Below are 24,279 nucleotides of genomic sequence, written 5' to 3'. Positions count from 1 at the left end.
CTGACCATTTGAGTGACTTCAGGTTGAAAAAAAGCTCAAATTCCCTCAATATATGTGGGAAAGGCAATAGTCTGAAGTCTTAAGCCGAGTAGACCACAGACTGCACGATTTTAGCCCTGATTTTCACTTGCTGACTGATTTAGCAAAATCCTCGACAAATGCCCAAAATCGGAGGCAAATCGGTGCTTGTTCATGCAAGTGACAATCAACCCGTGTGCATTAAGACACGATCTGGGAGATTTGACGGAAAGGCTCCTTCTGTCTATTTGGTCTACTCTATTCTCTGCACGATCCTGCAGCTGAGAAATTATGGAGCTATTAATATGACATGATTTGAATTTAAAATGGTAAATTTGAATTATTTGCAAGTGTAATCTAACAAAGTTGAATTTTAGATAGTAGTTTAAATAGTTCTGAATTTGAATCTCTTTTTGTAACGAATGAAATTGATCAAACTGAAAGGTTTTTATGGCTGAGTTTTATAGACAAGTATTTTCAAACAGCTAGTGTTTTTGTTCTGAATTCAAATACTGCAAATATTCAGTTAAAAAAATACAGATTCAAGGTTTCAAGTTGAAGAAATTCAGAACTTCAAATTCAGTTTTCTAAAATTCAATGTCAAAAATGCAGGTCTTACTGAAAGTAGGTCACAGGTCATCCACAGGGAAGAGTTGATCTCAGAAAGTCTCAGAGCATTTTGGCCAATTTGAGACTGCAGAAGTTTTCCAGCTGAACTTGTTGGTGATTCAAGAGGCTGCCACTCTCTGACTCGGATCATGAATCGCCTGGAGTGATTAAACATTTATGATTTTGTGTTTATATGTTATATAGCACAAGACATTTGTCTAAGAGGTCTCTGGTGTCGGTTTATTTTGAGTAAAACTGATTAGAACGCCAACCTGTCTACTACAAATTTTGCGAGCGGCGCGACGCAACACAGTGCTTGACGTGACTGTTGCAAAGAGCTAGGACGTGGTCAGAAATAGGATGGGGAATCCGTGTGCTGTCAGGGATTTGATAAAGCGAAGCGATTACCCATAAAACTAGCATTTGCACCAATCGGATCGCTTGGGTCCTTCAGTGGGACTCATCTCTCTTCACCACAACGGCCGCGTGTGTAAGCGGTTGTTCTTTGTGTTCCGTGGTCGCGTCACGTGGTTCGGCGCGCGCGTGTTGAACATAAAGTCTTTGAGGTAAAATTACTAAAGAGATAGTTCGTATAAGTTAACTTCTTTTTATGTGAGATGAACTTGGTAGAATACTTAAGAAAAAGACGAAACTTTTAAACAAAACAAAAGAACAGAAAGGATTTCCCGAGGGGGAAATCCCAGTTACGCAACATGACATATAAAAACAGGATTCGTTCTGGGAGGATCACGTTCCACTTGGGTCATACAGTTTGCTTGTAACTGGACACCCCGCTTGGCGTGTTGTTTGGGGGTTGCTTGTGTGTGTGCATACGTGCCTGTGAGATTGATGCATGGGAGACTCCAGATTCTCTATGCTCTACAACTGTTTTGAGGAGATCAAACGTTGGACGGCTTTAATGAATTGCCTTACCCTGGAAACAGTGGTTTAAAACGTTTTAGTGGGCTCAATTTCTCAATCAGTTATCCTCACTAGTCACATGATGGAAACAGAGGCAAAAAATCTTGTCACACCCCTACAACTACAACTCGCCTCCCATTTGCTGCTGCCTGTAGGCTACATGAGAGCATGAAATAGAGTACAGCAAGAGGACAACAACGGGATATTGCAATCAAATTCGAAACTAAATAAGTAGAAAAATGAATCCCAGCAATCAGCCCGACGGTGCCTGGAATTCGTCTGAGAAATCAGGAATGCTGCAGCCTACACAACCACCACCAGCATACCAGGACATTCCTGCTGGATATCCTCAATCGTTCACAAGCCAGCCAGTGCCCCAGGGCCCCTATGCCCAAGGGCCATATCCAGGGCAATCCGTGGTCTCTGTGGTCGCCGTGCAGCCTACAGTGTTTGTGACCGCCGCTCCACTGGCCAATCCAGTGCCAGATTACCTGTGTTATTCCATCTTTACCATGCTGTTTTGCTGCTTACCTCTGGGCATCGCTGCACTGGTTTTCTCCTGCTCTGTAAGTATTAGTACCTTCCTTTTATTTATGAACTATTTATTTAATTTACTCAGTCTTAAGCATAATTAAACCTAACATCTCATTATAAATCAAATCAAACATTTTCTTGGTTATGCTTAAAAAACTATTTTTTTTATTTATTATTTTTAAATCCCTGAGTGATGTTTAAAGTCCCCGTGAACCGGAAGTTGCAAACGATTTTTCTCTAGTGCTGTGACGTATTTCCAAGTGAAATGGAATATTGAACAGAGGGCAGGGTTTTACTCTAGCGCTCCTCCTCTTTTTTTTTTTTTTTTTTTTTTTTTTTTTTTATTTTCCAAATTATTCCAACGCATTATACAATATAAAACATTAAGGTTAACATTCTTATCAATGAAATTAAAGAACATTAGAATTACATATAAAAATAAAAAAAGAAACATAACATAACATAAAGGAGGTAGGTATACAGTATACATATATAATTACATTAAATAAGAGGAGTTCAATTCTTTGAAGATGTCCAACGTTCTGGTTGCTTTGCGATTTGAGAGACCTTTCAGTGTTTCAAAGTAAATTTTCAAGTCAGCTTTAAAGTGGCAAATGTTAGGTGTCCTTCCAGACCATTTACATTTATGTATGTAAAATTTACCAAGAAATAAAATCAAATTTAACATAAAAATTAGACTCTTGTTTAAATCTTTTTTACCATAATAAAAAAAAACATCTCTTTTACCAATGCAAATTTTTACTCCACTTAACATATTAAATAAATATTCCACATCAATCCAAAAAAACCTCACAAACATACATTCAAAGAAAAGATGTAAAACAGTTTCATTATCCTTTTTACAAAATGTACAGAGTTCAGAAAGGTCATTTTTATATCTTCTTAGGAACTCATTTGTTGGGTAAATTTTATGTATAATTTTAAAATATATTTCGTATACTTTGTTATTAATACAGTATTTATTAGAATAGGTCCAAATCAATCTCCAATTAATATTTTCAAAATGTTCATTCCAAAAGAATTTATTTCGAGGTGTAGCAGGGCAGTGAATCAAGCATCTAAAGAATTTATTATTACATTTAATATCTTTTATATCTACACCGTTTAACAAAACCTGTTTTTTAAACATTGACTGCTTATGAGGTTCATTACTGCCTCTCAAAAGACTCAAAAAACCTACTGGAATTGCGTCAAAAACAATACTATATTCTCGTGGAGATATTGGGATCCCAAATAGGTTTAAAAATTCAGCATACGTAAGTAAGAAACCCTTGTTATTTATCAATTGCGAAATCATTAGAATATCATTTTTAACCCAATTGTCGTAGAAGATTGATTTATTTTTATATTTAACCATTTTATTGTTCCATATTAACTGTTTGTGGGGGGAAAAATTATGCTTGTAAATAAGAAGCCAACATAAAAGAGCCTGTCTATGAAAATTGGAGAGCTTAATGGGGAGCTTGTTAACCTCAAAGTCACATTTTAAAAGAAACTCTATACCCCCAACTTTCTCAAAAATAAGATTTGGAATTATATACCATAGTTTATCAGTATGCTTAATATAATTTTTGATCCAGTTCAACTTGAAAATTGTATTAGAAGTATCAAAATCAAGCACATTTAAACCTCCTTGAGTATAAGAATTACATAAAATATTTTTATTTAAATAGTGTGACTTATTTTTCCATATAAAGTTGAATAAGTTTGAATCAATTTTTTTAATATAGGATTTTGGTATATCCAACACTTTTGCAGGATAGACCAAACGAGACAGCCCCTCAGTTTTGGACAGAAGAACTCTACCTTTGAGTGATAAATCCCGCATGAGCCACATATCAAATCTCTTTTTAATTTTCACCATAAGAGGTTGGAAATTAGATTGCACTCTGATTGATTGATTTTTACAGATCTTGATACCAAGGTACATAACCTCCTCCCTAACCGGTATACCTTCAAATTCAGTTAAAGGAATATCATTGTCTTTAAGAGGAAAAAGAGTACATTTTTTAACATTTAAAGATAAACCTGAAACTTTAGAGAATATATTGAGACATTCAATAACTTTTTTAACCTGTGATATATCTTTTAAGAATATAGCTGTATCATCAGCCAGCTGACAGCATTTAATTTCTTTTTCCATAATTTTGATGCCTTGAAATGTGTCATTATGTATATATAGAGCCATAGTTTGCATGACCAGAAGAAATAAGAAAGGAGCCGCTGGATCTCCTTGTTTTATGCCCCTGGAGATGCTGAATCTACGAGTAGTTCCCCATGGAAGTTTAACTGAACTATTGCAGTCATTGTATAAAGTTTGTATTGCCCTTTTAAAGTATTGACCAAAACCAAAAAAATCTAATGCATCAAATAAAAAATCATGTTTCACAGTATCGAAGGCTTTGTATATGTCTATAAATAAAATGTAACTATTATCGGTTATATAATCCTTATAATCAATCAAATCTAAGATTAAACGAATATTGTTACTAATATGCCGTCCTTGCATAAAACCAGACTGACTATCGTCTATTATAGTATCTAAACATAACTTTATTCTTTGTGCAAAAATATGAGCCAACAATTTTGCATCATTATTAATTAAGGTTATAGGTCTCCAATTGTCAAGAAGTAAACAATCCTTATTGGGTTTAGGTAACAATGTAATTAAGCCTTGACACATAGTAGGGGGAAGCCTACAATTTTCTATAGCCTCCTTAAAAACTAATAGTAAGAATTCAGAAATGTAGTCTTGAAATGCTTTGTAAAATTCACCTGTTAGGCCATCATTCCCTGGGGATTTATTATCTTTTAACTTACTAATGTTCTTTTTTAATTCTTCTAGGGATATATCTTGATCACAAATGTCCTTCTGAGTTTCATCAATACTTTGAGCCACACTTTTTATACAAGAGAGGAAATATGAGCTTTGACAACTGTTGTGTTCGGAATATAGTTTTTTATAAAAATCTTCCACAAAGTTAGAGATTTTTGAGGGGTCTTCAGAGATCTGGTCAAACATTTTGAGCTTATATATACTGTTAACACTAACGTTTCTTTTTTCTAAATTATGAAAATACTTTGTATTCCTTTCACCATGCTCTATCCATTTTCGCCTAGAACGAATAAAGGCTCCCTTTGCCAAATTTTGATAGATATTATCCAATTCAGCTTGTAATTCCAATAAAATATTAATGTCAGCTTGTGATTGCTCATTTTTTTCATATATAGAGATTATTCCTTTGACTATTCCATCTTGTCTCATTCTTTTTTCCTTAGATAATTCTTTTGCCCTTTCAATGGCCATATTACGGATTTGAAATTTTGTATATTCCCAATGTTTGCCAAATATATTTTCTTTTTTTGCTTCTATCAAATTATCATTTATAATTTTTTTGGCTTTTTCTTTGAAGACTGTATCACTCAAAATTGTGTTATTTAATTTCCAATAATTTGGTTTATATTTTATTGAATGACCTTTTATACGTATTACTAAGGTAATCAAATTATGATCAGAAAAAACTGAGGGTTCTATTTTGGTTTCTTCCACATTGTCTAACAACTCATTTGAAATAAGCCAGAAGTCAATCCTGGATCTCTTAGATAAATTTTTGTTATTCCAAGTGAACTGGATTTGCTGTGGATTTTTTAGTCTCCATATGTCACAACAGTTTAAATGCATACATAGATTATTAAACTCTCCATAGTTACCTTCTAAGGATCTTTGAGGTTGACAGTCTTTCATGGGGTCACTTATGCAGTTCCAATCACCCCCCAAAATTAATTTAGCGTTAATGAAGGAATTCAATAAAGCATTTATTTGTTCAGCAAATTCTACAAAAAGGTGTGTGTTTTTATGACTATTATTATGACCGTATATATTACCCAAAATGAAAATATTCTCCATAAATTCAATAACTAAAATAACCCATCTTCCTAAGTCATGAACAACGTTTTTAATGATTTTTCCCTGAAAGGAGCCCTTTAATATGGCAACGCCAGCAGACTTACTGTTTCCATAAGCCATCCAGATATTGTCTCCCCACTGATTTTTCCAAAAATTAAAATCTGAAGCTAAAGCATGTGTTTCTTGTAGAAAATAAAAATCTGCTTTGAAAGTTTTACAAAATAAAAATATAGCTTTCCTCTTAGTCAGTTCTCGTATACCCCTCACATTGAATGAATAAAAAGACAAAGACAACTTGAAAAGTAAAACAAAGTTAACCCTAAAAAACAAAAAAACAAAAAAAAAATGGAGTTTTAGAAGTAACAAAAAGGGTAAATGATTTTCTTCACCTTTTGAATACTGATTAGAACAAGCAAACTTGGGATTATAATCTGACCTTTTAACTGTCAGACATTAAATATAATAGCACAATTACTAGATGTAATTAGAATACAACTGAACTTCTCCACGAAAGTAGGCCTACATAGGCAACTTCACTATTAGACCACATCAGAGCTATCATTACATTTTAACTTCTTTACCCTCAATGATGGCTTTGGCTCCAATGAAGAATGCTCTTTTCCCTTGCTTCCGTGCCTCTTCAATCTGTGGCCACAGTTTAGTGCGAGTCTCTTTGTCTTTCGTGGTCAAATCTTCTCCAAATTTTAACTTCTTTATTTTGAGGAATTCCGAATTCTTGGCGCATTTCCATACCTTTTCTTTGCTCGATCTTGTTGTGAATCTTGTTATCACCGGTCGAGTTTTACCATCCTCTCTCCTCCCGATCCTATGGCTTACATCAATTTGGAAGCGGAGATCCTCTTCAGGGTCTTCAATGACTGCCTTACAGATGTCAATCACACGCTGTTTAACGTCCTCTCCTTCCTGCTCTGGCAAGCCGTATAACCTCAAGTTCCATCTTCTGTGATAGCGTTCCATTTCGTTCAATCTGTCTTCCAGGCCTGTTATTCTCTTCTGATGGTCATCACTTGCATTTTTTACCGTTTTTATTTCGGTTTTCATGTCTTGAACTTCGTTGAAGAGAAACTCTGAAGATTCCTTTAAGGCTTCGATGGTGTCCGCGTTTTTCTTTATTAGACCTGCAAGATGGTCCGCGTTCTCTTTTATCTTTTCAGCTACAAGCCTCACAATGTTATCTTGCAGTTCGGAGAGTGTAGGTTCAGCTTTACCTTTCTTCGCGACTGGAGTGCACGGAGCTGAATCAGGAAGAGGGACAACTCGCCCATCGGAGTTAGTGTAGGTGTGCATATCACCTGCTTTGACCACTTCCATAACATCCTCAGTCACCTCTCTGTTCTTAGTGGTGAATGAAAGCGTTTTGTTCGTCTTTTTACCTTGATCTCTTGGCCTTTTGTCTGTCATCTTTTTCCCCCCTCCACAATTGTGCTAGATAGTCCGTATAAATCAAACTCACGCTTGAAAAAGAAGTCCAGATCGTACTCTTATTAAGACAACAGTATTAAAATATATTTCCAGTTGTTTGCACTATTAAGTTTTAACGTTTAAGGTGAGAAAATCATTTATCTTTCCTTAGCCTTGAATGTTGCCAACTGTCTCGGCCGCCATCTTGCGCGCCCCCCGCCTCTAGCGCTCCTCCTCTCCATCTCTCGCTCATAGCAAACTAACGGTTTGAGGGGAGTGGTTAAGCGTTTCCCCACCCAAACTGTGAAACCTACGTCATCAGAAAAAGAAACCGTTCCAGACCGGAAGTAACTTTTCAGATTTTGATTAAAGATTACTAAGGTAAAACATTTTTTTAATTTATATTCACTTGCACGGATTAATTGTTCACCACAAGACTAGTAATATGCGCTAACAAAGTAAATAGGTTCAATTTTGATTTCACGGGGACTTTAATTATTATTTTTTTAAACATAAATTCATTTGTGAAGCATTAATACTAATCATAATTGGTTAAAAAAATATTTCATGAATATTTGAATAACATCATGTGTAGCTTCTGTGGAAATATCAATTTGGATCTGCTAAATTATCAACTTGGTTTTTAATATAATAAGTTGTTAGCAAAAAAAACCTGATTGCATTCTGGAGAGCTATAATAAGAAACAAGTGGAAACTTGTTAAATTACTTTATAAAGTCACCATTTGTACATTTCTGAAGGACAGAAACGCATCAATCCCGTCTTGATCCCCTTAATTATTTATCCTTTACCCGTACTCTGCTTTATTGCATCACACCGAATACCGATGACTTAAAGTGAAATACCACATAATTCTACACCATTATGACTGCAAATTTACTCAATAGACACAGTACAGTTAGGGAACAACTGGTAATCTAAAATGTGTTGAATTTTAAAATTTATCTGAGAAGCTTGATTAGTTGCTTCAGGTGTGTTTGAATGGGTTAAAGCTATTGTAAACAGCTGTCGTTTAATGTCGCTTGACACTCAGTCTGTCAAAGTTTGGCAAAGCAGCCCGAAACGGTCAAACTGATTCTGAAACTGAATGAAACTGAAACTGACTCAAAATGACTAGTAAACATCTCTGGAATGAAGATCCATGAGCAAACCAATATTTTTGAGCACTCAGTTCAATAAAATGTTTCCAGGCTGCAAGCATTTGCATTAGCATTAACATTAATTTGCATTATTACCAATAAAAAGTTAATTAAATCTTTAAAACATACACAGTTGAAGACATACAGTTGTGACTTGATTTTAATAATTGGCCATTGGCTCATAGAAATTCAGAATCAATATTGTTTTCAAAGACTCGAAATGCCAACCCCTCAGGAAAGAACTTTTATTTTGAAAAACAGTACTTTTTCCTTATTTTTTTTTCTTAATTATTGAAAATACATTTTTAGTAATTAATAACATAAATATATTCCAAGTGTATATGAGACTGCCGTCTTATTTGCAAAATGTAAATCTAACCCATTTGCAATGCATTTTCTGTTCTCTTTTATATACCGTGGCCGAGAAAGCACAACACACTGCAAATGAAGAAAACACATGATGCAAATAGAAAAAATACCAGCAAAGTTTTTTCAGTACCTACCTACAGTTTACTGCCATTACTTAGTGTTTTATCATATTTTTGGTTGTGCACTGGAGTCCAAAAGTCCACAACTGAAAATGCTTATATTTATTATAGTTTTCAGATTTCTTATTAAAACATTGCTAAATGCAATACAAAAACATTAAAGTGCAAGCATTAAAATAATATGTGAATATATTCAGAAAGGAACAGCCCTGTCTGCGTACATCCGTGCAGGACTGCATGCGTGCAGGGATCAAGGCTGAGATCCTGAGCAATCCTGGAACCATCAGAAACCTGACCTGTTTACCCACAGTGCAGCTGTTCCTCTTTATAGAGCTCTCTCAAAAAGGATTTGTCTCTCCTGACCACCCTCTTTCTCGCTCACACACTCGCTCCATTTCCAGCTCTTGAACTTGAACCTTGCTCAGAAATCCATACAGATTCAAGACTACTCGTCTTAAGACGAGTAGAATTGACTCGGAAAAAGATTCGTTCATTTTAAAAACCAACAGACAGACACGAGACTATCTATGGTAGCCCATAAGGGATACAAAATAAAATAAATAAAAAATGCAGCACAAGCAACGACGGGCCACAATAACATTAAACTTTAATGCCAAGTAGGGGGCAACAAAATATCACACATTTTATTGTTATAAAAGTTATTTGTGAGCATAGTGGAAGGTGTTCAACGATCGCACGTGCGGTGAATTCAGCCAATCGTGAAACCACTGTTTCGTCATCATGCAAGAACAGAAAATGCCAAACCAGTTAATCTTGTAGTAGTAACTTTTAAAAACAGATTAACTAGTGCAAAACTGTAAATAATGCACACCAATTACTGATGTTTAAAAACTCTGTGATATGTTTTGTGATTTAGTTTTTACCACTTCTATAAATCAAATATACAACAATATAGGTTATTTCTCATTTTCTTCTTAGTTCTTTTTGTGTGAAGACCGTTGATTTGTTTTTATGCATGTCATTTAAGAAAGGTTTTATACCAATATTTGTAATATTACTGTAATTTACTTTCACAGACTCGGGATGCTAACATGTTTGGACAACAACCAGTAGCAAGAAGAAACTCCAGAATGGCTCTCATCCTTAACCATGTCAGTGTTGCTGTTGGCATCATCCTCTGGTTAAGCTTTGTCATCTATATGATTATTGTTGTCATTGCAATTAAAAACATTTGATATAACAGTAACTATAGACCATACAGACCATAAGTGTAAGAAATATCATAGTAGGACACCAGAAAGCTATAGATGGTGAGGGGAACATTAACACATGTTTTGAATACACAGGCATTGGGTGGTCTGCTTTTAGATGTTAGTGTTGCTCAAGTTATTGATATGAGAGCTGTAAGACTCCAAATGCATAAGGAGCTTAATCTATAGGGCCAGTGAGGAATGATTTGTATATTTCATGCAACTCATCTGCATTATTATAACTTACATAATTAATACACGTTTTTTTAAAAGTTCATTATTGTATTTTTAAAACAATGAAAGCTTTGACTGTACATGTATCATCAATTAAAACATTTATTTTTCTTCTGTCATTTCATAAAACTTTGGTTATCAATAAGAAATGGGTCCCACTTTATATTAAGTGGCCCTAATCCCTGTGAACTTACATGACATGTTGTCACCAATGTCCTGTTACACATTTGTAGCCTACTTACACTTGCCATTCCGTGGGTGTTACATTTGTGTAGTTACACAAATATTAAAGCTGTAGATACTATGTACCAATGTGTACTTACACTGTAATTAAATACTATGTACACATGTAGTTATCATGTAAGTTTACAGGTATTAGGCCACTTAATATAAAGTGGGACCAAGAAATGAATTTAACATTATGAGTCTGAAGATTTATTTGATCAAACTATAAAAAAAAAAGTATCTGAAAGACAATTGTCTGTTTTCCATACTTACATTTTCTAATGTTTGGCCTCCTATGGTTCGAGTCCCACTTGGAGCGGTGTGAGCAGAATTGGAGGAGTTGCATTTGGTGCCGTGACCCGGAAGTGAGGTTTAGGGTAAGGGTAACGGAGGCCAGGTAGTTAGAGCTGTGCAAGTAAACTTCATCCTCCTGGCCACCGGAGGCGCACTACGGCGACTGATAATAGAGGATGCAATCTTTAGAGTCCTTGTTTGCATGCCCAACACCTCTATGATTGGGTGTCATCAGTCATGACGTGTCCTTCCCTGATTCATTCTAGTTAATTAGAATGAATCTAATTCATTCTAAGAGATTAATTCTAATAAGCAGATAAAAGAGATCATATTCGTTTTAATTCTCTGTTTTTAAACGAAAACGCAGTAGTGTGGATGGGGCCTCAGTCAGTAACACTTAAAACTCACACAAGAATTGGAATTATTAAGGATTGCTTAGTATCATTTTAAAGGTCTCAGGGTGACTGGTACAAATGTCTCATTCCCAAAGAAGTAAATCAAAAGGTAAAAAAGTTCTTAAGTTACATGTGAAGATTGAATTGAGTTGGTTGGACAAAGCTATTTTACTCTTCCTCAGTCAGTTATCCTCAGTAGTCATAGTATGATGGAAACAGTGCCAAAAATAGATTGTCACACCCCTACATCTACAACTCGCCTCCCATTTGCTGCTGACTGTATATGAGAGTATGAACCAGAGTAAAGCACTACATACGTACCTGGAGAGGACAACGAAAGGATATTGCAATCAAATTCAAAACTAAATAATTAGAAAAATGAATCCCAGCAATCAACCCCACGGTGCCTGGAACTCATCGGAGAAATCAGGAATGCTTCAGCCTACACAACCACCACCAGCATACGCATACCAGGACATTCCTGCTGGATACCCTCAATCCTTTCCAAGCCAGCCAGCGCCCCAGGGCCCCTTTGCCCAAGGGCCATATCCAGGCCAATCCGTGGTCACCGTTCAGCCTACAGTTTTCGTGACCGCCGCTCCACTAGCCAATCCACTGCCAGATTACCTGTGTTATTCCATCTTTACCATGCTGTGCTGCTGCTTTCCTCTGGGCATCGCTGCACTGGTTTTCTCCTGCTCCGTAAGTTTTAGTAACTTCATTTTATTTATGAACTATTTAATAAATTTACTTATAATTAAACATAATTAAACATAACATCTCATTATAAATCAAATCGAAAAAGCATTTCATGCGATAGAGAAGTCAAAATGTTTAGGCATGTATTTACCATGGTATACATTTTAGTGTTAGGGAATGTAAAATATCTAAAATATAAAGAGCAAGGAGCTTTATTAACATCAAGTTCATTATTGCAGGGATTCATTATTTATTTATCATTAAAGCACGCAAAGAAAAAAAACTATAGAAAAATTATTATTTATACTGTATGAACAATTATTTCTATTCTAATTTGTGGTTCTTTGGGGCCAAAAAAAGTTTTTCTGTTGAGTACCATAATGAGCCATCAATGGTCATGTTCATAAATGAATAAAAAAGTAATAATTTTGTGGTTTGGAGTATGGATGGATGGATATTCTGCTCTTACATCAGTTTATAGATGGAAACAAAATGTATTTAAAAAAAATATATATATATATAATTATAAATACATATTTAGCATAAAACGTATGTATAATGTATAAATGTATGTATAAATAATGATTTCTGTCGAAATCGGGAACTCAGGAAGACTCAGGAATCTCAGGAAGTTTTTAAAAAATGACCCACTTATTTTAATATGTGTTTGAATGTGCAAGCCTTAAGCAAAATGATCCCACACATTATGGGTGATTCAATACTCAAGTGATTATAGTAATTTATTAGAAAAAACTAATAAATGTTTTGATCTTGACATTCAGTGCTTAAATAATTTCATAACTAAAATAGGGATGCATCTGACAACTAAACAAGTCAGGGCTCGTTACAATTTGAGCTTATGGGGTATGTAAGTATTATAAAGGTCCATCTTGCAAATAACTGCCATGCTTCACTGATAAATACACAGTTGGGCGTTGGTTTAAGTTTTTTGTCTCATAAATGTCTTTCAATTCCTGGAAAGAGGAGTGTCACTGCAGACCTCCAACAGCAATGCTTTTTTAAAGAAAACTATTTAGTTCAATCCAGTATAGGCTGACTGAAAACGAAAGAAAGGAATCAGTGTTCAATCAAAAATTGAAAGTAAATGTAACAGCATGTTATAGTCACACAAATTATTAGAAAAGTAAAGTTTACACTTTCTCTAAATAAATTGTACTCACCATTTATAACATTTTCTTAGGTTATGCTTATATAAATATTTTTCATGTTCATATTTATTATTTTTAAATTCCTGAGTAATGTTTATCTCTCTCTTATTTTTTATTTTTTTGGTTAAAAAAATATTTCATGAATATTTGATTTTTTTTTCTTCAATTTTTGAATTATACATTTATTAACAAGTTATTAAAAGATAAAACAAAAATAAATAATGTTCTGTCCACAATTCTCTTTTACTACAAAAACAATAGAACGGGGTTATATAAGCTATTGCCATCACACATAGGCTATTATGCTGGAAAGATAAAATTAATTTACTTTACATTAAATATCTGCCTAAATTATGTTGAAATGTGAAAAACTATTTACAAGCAAAAACATTTCATCACAGATGTAAGTGGCTAACATCTGCTAAATTATCAACTTGGTTTTCAATATTTATAACAAGAAGTTTGCAAACGTTATCCAAAATCCTGATTGCATTCAGAGCTATAAGAAACAAGTGGAAACTTGTTAAATGACTTTATGATGAAGATAATGAAGTCACCATTTGTACATTTTTTAAGGACAGATAGAAACACATAAATCCAGTCTTGATCAACTTAATTATTTATTCTCTACCCGTGCTACTCTGCTTTCTTGCATCACACGGAATACCGATGACTTAAAGTGAAATAGGCCAACCACATAATTCTACACCATTATGGCTGCAAATTTTACTTAGACACAGCTAGGGAATGGCTGGTAAACTAAAATGTGTTGAATTTTAAAGTTTATCTGAGAAGCTTGATTAGTTGGTTGGTTCAGGTGTGTTTGGTGAAAGCTAATGTAAATAGCAGATGTTTAATGTCACTTGACACTCCTGTCATCGCTTGGCAAAGCAGCCCGAACAAGCCAAACTCATAGAAATGACTAATTACAAAGTAAACAACTCAGAATGAAGATCCATGAGCAAACATATTTTTGAGCACAGTTCAATGAAAGATTTCATGCAACATAGGTTTTGCATTAACATTCATTTGCATTATTACCAATAAAAAGAAAATTAAATTTTTAAAACGTACACAGTTGTGACTTGGTTTTAATAAAGAAACATCAAAATATTATTCTGATTGTGTGTAGTGTTTCAAACACCTTTGACCTGAAACATTGCAACATGGCATCATGATTTTGTGTAAACATACACCCCACTTTCAAGTCAAGTGGCTTGTTCTATACGCATTTTGAGCTATCCGCGTGTATTGTGTTATGTCTCATAGACATATACACTAGACCTCACCTTGGGGTTCTAAGCATGCGTCAAAACTGCCGCCATCTTGGAACAGGAGTCTTGTCATAGGAAGTAGCTAGGTAACGCTGCTATCTCTGCCTTTACGTCGAATTCATTGATGGTGGCGGGCTTTTGTGCAGCGTATGATGTTCACGGATGAAATCTGAACTAGAAAGAATGTTTAAAAAAAAATTATTTCTGGAATCAATGATAGGAAAACATGTCTAACCGTTGGAACAAACCAAAAAAACAAGAAAAATCGCATTCATGATGATTTATGGTGATTTTATTTCCGTTAGACTTGTGTCTACTACATTGACGCTGATGCATTCAAGTGGAGGGGCTCCCCTGTTTCAAGATGGCGGCTCTATTGACGCATTCGTTCCAATGAACTGCCGTAGCCAAGGTGACATCTAGTGTATCTATGTCCGTGTACGCGTGATTACGCGCGATTAAATGTCCGTGCGAAACGAAGCAAAATGTATATGGGGAGCGCTATTTTTTCCCTAGGATGGTATGGGGAGACTTATAAATCGTATTAACCCTAGTGACGGGTAGATTTAGGGCCGGGGTTGGGGTAGGTCATATATTTATATATACAGACGTTAAGTCAACGGCGTTCATTTACACGAAAAGCGATTAGGTATTCGTGTTGATAGCACGCCAAAAGCACGCCCAGTTAAAATTTCTATGTTGAATGGAAAACGCAAGTGCCCTCATTTGAGAATTCCCCCCTGTACCAGTGACTCATAGAAATTTAGAATGACATCAGAAGTGGTTAACATTATGTTTTACTATTGTTTTCACAGACTCGAAATGCCAACTACTCGGGACAGCAAGCATTAGCAGAGAAGAACTCCAAAACAGCACGCACCCTGAATCATGTTGCCCTTGCTGTTGGTCTTGTTGTCACTGTATTGGTGATTGTCTTGGAGGTTGTTGTTATTAAGAATAGATAACAGCTATAAGAGATGTCATCTTTGGATGCAGATTATAGAAACAGATTTGGTTCTCTGCATTTGAAATGTTATTTGCTCAATGTACTTAAAACATACAATGATTATGGTATGTTTAAAATCAATGAAATTTTCTTTTGAAAAACACTACTTTTTCTTTTTCTTTTCATAATTATTGAATTACATTTGCAGTCATTAATACATATATTCAAAGTGTATATGAGACTGCCATCTTATTTTATAGGAAACTGTAAAACTAACCCATTGGCAATGCATTTTCTTATCTCTTATATATACTGTGGTTGAGAAAGCACAACGCACTGCAATTGAAGAAAACACGTGCAATTAGAAAAAACACCAGCAAATTAAGAAAACATAATCAGTTTGACAACACAACCCAATACAGAAACCTATTACCAGAAACCTATAGAGAAAGGTCCTATTCAAAACCTTTTCTTGGAGGTCCCAGGATACCTATTGAGGGGCTATGGAGGGCCCATAAGTTGGGGTGAGGGTGCCATATCGTCCCGTTCGCCTGCGTGGCACCGGCCAGGGAAAAAGGTCCATAATCTGCACCAGCTCCGGAAACCACACCTGGGTTTTCCAGAGGGGGGCTACTAGGAGGACTTGGCATCTGCTTTTCCTTTATCGTTTCCTTGATCATTTTAAATTCATATCATTAAGATTTTAAGATCTTTATACTTAAAATTAAGATCTACAATAACAGAAATATGGAACAATCGCTGTAACATGCAACCTTTTTCCGGTCACTAGCCTACTTTAATCCATCGATATGTGATGAAATGAATCCACATTACAAAAATAAACCAATGGAAAAAATATGCCATTAAAAATGTGTACTCTTTGACAGCGACACCTGTGGTTAAAGTTACAGCGGGTTGTTGTGTCTCTTGCCTCCCTGAGCCCATTGAGTTTGAGGTCTGAGGGGTAATTGAGAATGAATGGGTAAAATCACAGGAGAGGACGCTGTTCATTGTACTACCCACATACACTTTGTGTTTAATGAGTCTTCAAGATGGCAGATCTTGGAAGAAACCCCAACTGAAATTAACAATGTGAGGATTTTTTTTTTAAGTTACATTTTAGTAGAAGAGTTTGTATACTCTATAAACCAAGATGTGCAACACAGCTTTCAACCACAACTGTGCAGGAAATGATACGTCTGACAGTTTAACACCCACACCTGAGAATTCATGTGAAGTGAAGTGAATTTCGTCATGCAAGCAACTAAAAATACCACGAAGACTCTTGGTTCCCATCAAACAAATCAACACGTAAAAGTGTTTGTCAAATACCCTAAGTATTGATGAACAGGAACCTGGGGCCGGTTGCTAAAAACATTTAAAGGGTTGTTTCATCCCAAAAGGAAAATTCTGTCAGTAATTACTCTCCCTCATGTTGTTCCAACCCCGTAAGACTTTCGTTCATCTTTGGAACAAGAATTAAGATATTTTTTGATTAAATCTGAGAGCTGGATCACTCCTTGATGGCCCAGAAAAGTTAAAGACATTATTAAATCATTAGTCCAAGTGGCTACAGTGGATCTTTCTTAAAGTTTATCAAGCGACGAGAATACTTTTGTGCGCAAATAAATAAATAAACCACTTTATTAAACTACTGAATAAAGTTGAATAACTTCCTCTTTGAACAACCCATTTTCAAGATTTGATCCAATCTGATAACCAAAATCTGATCAGTTTATCTTTGAACAGCTGGCCCCTGATTTTAAAAAAGGAAGAAGAAAAAAGATAAAAAAAAAAAAAAAATCATTAAATCATCTCCATATGTCACCTGGTAATTTTCCTGAACTCATAAAGCTATGTTGACGTCTGCAGTCAAACTGAAAAGTTGGTCAACAACCTGTGCCAAAAATCGTGTCACTCCTCCCCTTCCTGTGCCCAGCAACCAATAACCAGAAGAGTAACTTGACACACGTAGCAGATCAGTCTTCACTTGACTACACCAGAGATAGACGTACAGATCTTTCTTATTGCAGGTAAAACACACATTCCAAGACAAACATGGATCCCAAAAAGTTTCCAATGGAAGTAGGGCAGCCTTTACTTCCACTTCAGCAGAGGCCTCCAGAATACTCTACTGGATTCCCTACCTCTCAGAGTTATCCCAGCGCTCCATGTCAACCTGCGCAGCATTATGGAGCTCCGGCAGCATCTGTCCAGTACGTACAAGGGCCAAATCTGGTGCAGACTGTGGTCACTGTGCAGCCTCCAGTTAATGTGTCCTTCACTCCACTGACCAATCCCGAGTCAGATTACCTGTGCTACTCCATCTTTACCCTGCTGTGCTGCTGCATGCCTCTGGGATCCGCTGCTCTTGTTTACTCCATCACTGTAAGTACTGGTTCATACACCTGTCTCACCTTGCTTTTACCTTTAAAAAAATGATAGGCCAACTCTTCAAAATGAATAAAAAATAATTTAACCTTTATTTTCAAAATAATATAGGGCATAAATATTGTTTTGAATTCGTTTAGCTCCGTTAAAATCACTTTATAGTAAGAGCTAAACAAGACTTCACAGGGTTGGTTCATGTCAGTATAAAGGAATCAACGTGGAACTGCAGACAATAGAGCCAGTCAAAATAATGAGGTATTTGTACTAGAATATTAACCAAGTTTCATATTCTATAGTTTAAATATGCAAAAACTTACTTAAATCTTCAGAAAGTCTTTATTGTTTACAGCCTGCATTTTTAATGATTAGGCCTATTGAATGTCATGGATCCAGGTTGAATTTAAATCAAAAAAAGATTTTACTAATTGAATCAACATTATATTGAGACGTTGTTTGAACCTCTTCAAAGTTTCAGCATTGTATCTTTAGCATGTTGTTAACCTTTCTACATCTAGGTCTATTAAATGCTGGTCATAGGTCATTAATGCTGTTTTGTGCTTCCAGTAACTTTCGTTTTTAAAGGAAGGGTGTGGCTCGACGCAAAAAAAAAAAAAAATTACAAAAGAGTTTTGATGCCATAGAAGAACAAAGAACATTTTAGTGAAACGTTCTCAAAATAACCTATTTTTTTCTACATTTGAAGAACATTTAAAAATGTAAAGAAACTTTTTCACTATAATGAACCTTTAGTGCAATGGAAATATTCCATGGATGTTAAAGGTTCTTCAACCATTAGTGTGGATAAAGAACCATTATATTTAGGAGTGTATGGTTCAAAAACAACCTTCTCTTTTGAGTAAAAAAATTATCATCGTCATCATGCAAAAATAGAAAATGCCAAACCAGTTGATCTTGTAGTAGCCTAACTTTCGAAAACTAGAGCAAAACTACAAATAATGCACACCAATCACTGATGTTTAAAAACTCTGTGATCGTTTTTTTTTTTTTTTTTTACAGCTACAATAGATCAACTATAAAACAATGTTAATTCTCATTTCTTCCTGAGTTGCATTTTGTGTTTTCTTATTGTGTTAATATTCTGACATGTGACCTTTGCATTTCACTACCAATATTTGTAATATTATTGTAATTTACTTTCACAGACTCGGGATGCTAACATGTTTGGACACCAACCAATAGCAAGAAGAAACTCCAGAATGGCTCGCATCCTTAACTATGTCAGTGTTGCTATTGGCCTCCTCTTCTGGTTGATCGGTGTCATCTATATCATTCTTGTTGTCATTGCAATTACAAAACTATAACAGTAACTATAGACCATATGGACCATAAGTGTAAGAAATATCATAGTAGGACACCAGAAAGCTATAGATGGTGAGGGGAACATGAACACATGTTTTGAATACACAGGCATTGGGTGGTCTGCTTTTAGATGTTAGTGTTGCTCAAGTTATTGATATGAGAGCTGTAAGACTCCAAATGCATAAGGAGCTTAATCTATAGGGCCAGTGAGGAATGATTTGCCTTTTTATAATTTACATAATTAAAACACATGCTTTTTTTAAACTTCATGATTGTATTTTAAAACAATGAAAGCTTTGACTGTACATGTATCATCAATTAAAACATTTATTTTCTTCTTTTCTCTATGAAATAAAACTTTGGTAATCAATGAGAAATGGGTCCCACTTTATTGAGAATGAGGAGTGAGTCATTTTACAGTGCCCCTCCCCTTTCCGCCATGTTGGTAGGATTCCCACGACAAAACAGTATTGATTACGTGTGTTTTTAGCTCGGTAGTAGAGGAGTTTCTCGCAATACCGCACTGTTTTACCATGCCTGGAAGTAACTGCTGCGTTAAAAAACGATAAAAACCCTGGTAACCGATAGCTTCTCCTACCATCATGGCCGACCGGCTCAGACCCCGCCCAAATAGGCACGTGACTCCTCATTCTTAATATTAAGTGGCCCTAATCCCTGCGAATTTACAAGGTGTGTTGAAGCTGTCCTATATCTGACATTACACGCATAGCTAAATAACATAGATTCCTACCTCGTGATGACAAACCGGATTGAGCTACTGAGCATTACAATACAATGCAATTTGAATGTGCAGTGCCTGGTTGTGGAAGAAGACAGTCGCTGCATTAGCTTCCTCTGGATTCCAATGGGCTCTATGCACGGCGGTATTTCCGGTGAAGATGTAAGGATGCTCGATAACTTCCGCCGATCGTATAGTCCAATGCAATACCGAGAATTTATATTGAATTTTATACTCCATGGTTATACAAAAGAAACGTTATGGACGTTTATATTACGTTATATTAAAATTATATTAAATAAACATAACTATGTATAAAATTAGGCCTACATCTAAACGTATGCAAGTTTCGTTTCAAAGACGGGAGGACAGTACATTTTGAAGACTCTGCCATAATCCCGTTTTCCTCGGTTTTCCTCCGCTTAAATCTCCACAACCGGAAATGGACGAGCATCCTTGCGTCAAATGCGGAACTTATGCGTGCATAGGACTGCATGGATGAACTATATCCTCATCTGAGCTGATGAGGGTAAAACATTGTCCGTCTGCTCGCAAATGGTGCAACACACGGACTCTGGGTCAAACATGTATGGGCGAATCATTCCGGTTGCCATGCATTCAACAATCAACATTGGACGTTTTCAAAACCATTTCCCCCACACGCATCGATGGGTGAGTTCAAACTCATTATAATATGCAAAACTGTTATCCATTCACAGAAGTGGGCGTTTAAGTCTTCAGTGCGAGACGCCCATAAAAACCGAAGGTTTTTGAGCTAGGCTCAAAACTAGGGTACAAAATAGCCTATTACTAATTCATTTTGATGTTTTTGAATCCAAAAACCAAGCGAAAGTCATAAGTTGACCTCAGACAAAAATATAGCCTAATAAAATTTAAAAAGCCAGTTCATGACCCCTTTAAGACAAGGTCGGTGAGGATGGGAAAAAATTTCTGTGCAATCTATTTACATTTATGTGAATGTGATAGTGTTATGTCCTACCGTATTTTTGTGTTCGTTCGTGTGTGTGTTTCTTTGTATACTATGTGTCAGGCCACTAGGTGGCAGTAGTGTTTCTTTCTCTGTCTTCCGTGCTGGTGAAGCCAGCTGAGGGTGATCACCTCTGCTGATGGCTGCTCGTTGGGATTTGTCTTCAAAGGAAAAGAAGAATATAAAGCCTGACTGATCTCCACTGAAGGAAGGCTTGTTTTCCTTCTGGTTGGACTTAATAATTTGCTGTTACTGATTGGTTGTGACCAATTACAAAACTTGCCCACTTTATTTCTTGTTGGTGTTCAAAGCCTCTGAGTAGTGTTAAGTTGATATACACTTGTTGTTGCTGAACCCAACTGTTATATTGTTTATCTTAATGTTTTCTTTTTCTGTAACACTTTAGAATACGGTTCCTTCGTTAATGAATAACTACACAAGAACCAATGAGTAACACAATATTAACAATCTAGTAACTATTATTAACTAACAAGAAACTCTGATTAACGAACTAAGTATAGCTGCCAACTCTCACGCATTGGCCGTGAGACACCCGCATTTGATTGGTTTCACACGCCACACCCCCGATTTCTCACGCTGAAGTGTCAACCCTCCAGTTTTTCCGGGTTTCTCACGTATTTTAGCTCTTTTACTGTCTTCCCATGTTAGTATTTCCCGTAAAATATCTCGTATTTTTACACTCTGATTGTGTGAGACGTACAAGCATAGCTGCCAACTCTCACGCATTGGCCGTGAGACACCCGCGCTGAAGTGTCAACCCTCCCGTTTTTCTGGGTTTCTCACGTATTTTAGCTCTTTTACTGTCTTCCCATGTTAGTATTTCCCGTAAAATATCTCGTATTTTTACACTCTGATTGTGTGAGACGTACAAGCATAGCTGCCAACTCTCACGCATTGGCCGTGAGACACCCGCGCTGAAGTGTCAACCCTCCCGTTTTTCTGGGTTTCTCACGTATTTTAGCTCTTTTACTGTCTTCCCATGTTAGTATTGTAATGTGTTTTGCGTTTTGGGGATAGTGTCTTGGTAACTAATTAATGAGACTGATTGAGAAATGAGGAACACCGGGGCGGGAGCTGTGGATTGAGAGACGGGGAGTGGAAGAAGGGATATATGGAACCAAAAAGACATTGGAAGGGAGCCCAGACACAGTGTGGAGAACAGGACGGCGGTACTCACCTTTTGTTTGGGAGGGGGGTGTCGTTCGCGGTCGGTTAGGGCCGCCGGCGATGAAGATAGACAGAGAGTGGGTGTGGGGAAAGATTATATAGATGGGAGGTTAGGAGTGCCGTCGTTGTTACTGTTCGTATTCTGAATGCTGATACCATTGAATCAACAGAGCCGACTGGGCTTCGCCCGTTTGGAAGGGACTACTGTGGGATTTCCCTGTTCATGAACGATTTCCCGAGGTCAACGTGAGTGTTAAGGTGACGCCACACCGCGGCGATTGCTCGTATTTCCCTAAACAGGACGGTGCGTGACTTCCTCAAACACCCCCCCCCTCCCCCGAATGGGAGGGACAGGACGTCGCTGTGGGCGAGTTAAGTGATGTGTTGTTTGGATGCCTTTTTTTAAATCTGCTATATTTATTAAACTGATGTATGGAATAAAGTTGTGCTTTATAGTGACAGAGGGGGGTAGTAAGTGTGAGTTGGACTGAAACTGAGAAGGTTTAGGGAACAACCCTGAGTACCCATTTTTGTTGCACATGCATGAAGTTGAGGTTTTAAAAGAATGAAGTGTCACTGTAATTTTGGGTGTTGTCACCATGCAATGAAGTGAGTGAATGCACGTAGTACCCTGTGTAGTTCTACGGTTTTTTTAGGTTGAGTTGAGCTTGTCCTTCTGGTCCCCTCTGTTAATAAAACTGCTAGTTTTGATTGAAGTTGGTGGTGAGTTGTCTTTTTCTTGCCAGACCATACTGGCTTAAATAACTAAAGGTGGTGGCAGCAGCCTATTAGTAAGAATAAATACTACAGTATTTCCCGTAAAATATCTCGTATTTTTACACTCTGATTGTGTGAGACGTACATAGCGCACAGACGAAAGTAGTTCACTATTAAGTAATCAATAACTTCTATTTTTTAATACTTCCCAGAGAACTACTGAAAAAGTTTATTAATAATCTAGTAACTACTATTAACTAAAAGAAACTCTTATTAACGAATTAGTAAGTAATAGCTCTCAGATGAAAGTGTTACTAGATACTTCTGTGGGAATTACTAATTATTTGGATCCGTATTATAAAGTGAAGATCATTGGAACTAGTAATGACTCAAGTGTTATACATGATCTAGTCATGATTTGTGCAAACGTTTGAGTTTTTTGGTGGACTTTAGTATATAGAAAATGTCTTTAGTAACACTTGAGTATACTAGTTAGTTCCAATGATCTTCACTTTATAATACAGATCCAAATAATTAGTTCCCACAGAAGTATAGTAACACTTTCATCTATGAGCTATACTTACTAATTCGTTAATAAGAGTTTCTTTTAGTTAATAGTAGTTACTAGATTGTTAATATTGTGTTACTCACAATGTGGTTAGTTATTCATTAACGAAGGAACCTTATTCTAAAGTGTTACCCTTTTTTCTTGTATATAGACAAAGTGGAAGTCTAGGGAGTGGGTGCCCTTTTTATGCTTTTCCCCTGTTTAAGGTAGAGAGGGAGTTGGGGAACTATTCTGTTGTTTCTTTCCTTTTTCTTTCATTAAGGTAAGTGTAGATTTGGTCCCTACAGTTAGAGGTTTTGTTTGTGTATTTACTTTGGCTTTTTCTCACCCCCGAAGTCTTAAAAACTTCCTATAGTTGTGTTACACCAAATACATTTTTACAGTGGGTTAGGGTGGACGCTAACCCAATTCCAAAGATTGATAAAGACAACAGATTTTTGCTAGACCTACAAATAAAATCTCACTCCAAATTTCATATGAAAATTGTCATTTTGACTCCCCTCTAAATATTGAATTTATATACATCCATCACATTTAATATTTTGGCTTGAAAATATCAAATATTGAAAATGTAGATAGTCATAAACACCAAATTGCGTGAGGCAGAGAAGAATCTTTATGTTCCACGGTGAGAATAGAAATTGTGTTAAAAGTAACGCATGTCTTCAGGAAGGAAATCATATAGTGATCCTTTGACTTAACTTAAAACAGCGAGGAAACCTGTTGCCTTAAAATGATTACGTAAAATAACTTCATGCATAATATAATTGGAAAAAAAAAACATATGCACTGTAAAATCCAATTAGTACACCTTACTTGAAAAAAGCATGCAAACCGATTGC

General features: G+C 36.1%; 4 protein-coding genes across 4 annotated transcripts; 3 read left to right on the top strand and 1 right to left on the bottom strand.

The window, feature by feature from the left end:
* The first annotated feature begins 1,089 nt into the window (after positions 1-1,089).
* LOC120488352 (uncharacterized) lies at positions 1,090-10,639 on the top strand. Its single transcript, XM_089117993.1, has 2 exons — positions 1,090-2,114; positions 10,117-10,639. Exons 1-2 carry the CDS (start codon positions 1,788-1,790, stop codon positions 10,273-10,275), a joined length of 486 nt encoding a protein of 161 aa, XP_088974119.1. The 5' UTR covers positions 1,090-1,787; the 3' UTR covers positions 10,276-10,639.
* On the bottom strand, positions 2,427-7,648 carry LOC148977048 (uncharacterized). The gene has a single exon (XM_089117991.1). The coding sequence runs from the start codon at positions 7,430-7,432 to the stop codon at positions 6,572-6,574; it is 861 nt and encodes a 286-aa protein (XP_088974117.1). The 5' UTR covers positions 7,433-7,648; the 3' UTR covers positions 2,427-6,571.
* Positions 10,640-11,705: 1,066 nt separating the features above from the next.
* On the top strand, positions 11,706-15,760 carry LOC120488354 (uncharacterized). The gene is made up of 2 exons (XM_039685049.2): positions 11,706-12,140; positions 15,396-15,760. Exons 1-2 carry the CDS (start codon positions 11,817-11,819, stop codon positions 15,543-15,545), a joined length of 474 nt encoding a protein of 157 aa, XP_039540983.2. The 5' UTR covers positions 11,706-11,816; the 3' UTR covers positions 15,546-15,760.
* Positions 15,761-17,414: 1,654 nt separating this feature from the next.
* LOC120488348 (uncharacterized) lies at positions 17,415-19,747 on the top strand. Its single transcript, XM_039685042.2, has 2 exons — positions 17,415-17,914; positions 19,081-19,747. Exons 1-2 carry the CDS (start codon positions 17,585-17,587, stop codon positions 19,237-19,239), a joined length of 489 nt encoding a protein of 162 aa, XP_039540976.2. The 5' UTR covers positions 17,415-17,584; the 3' UTR covers positions 19,240-19,747.
* Positions 19,748-24,279: the final 4,532 nt, after the last annotated feature.

This window comes from Pimephales promelas, chromosome 12 (genome assembly GCF_988280905.1).
Source record: "Pimephales promelas chromosome 12, fPimPro1.hap1.1, whole genome shotgun sequence".
NCBI classification, from domain to species: domain Eukaryota; kingdom Metazoa; phylum Chordata; class Actinopteri; order Cypriniformes; family Leuciscidae; genus Pimephales; species Pimephales promelas.
This window is presented reverse-complemented; position numbering and strand designations above follow the sequence as displayed.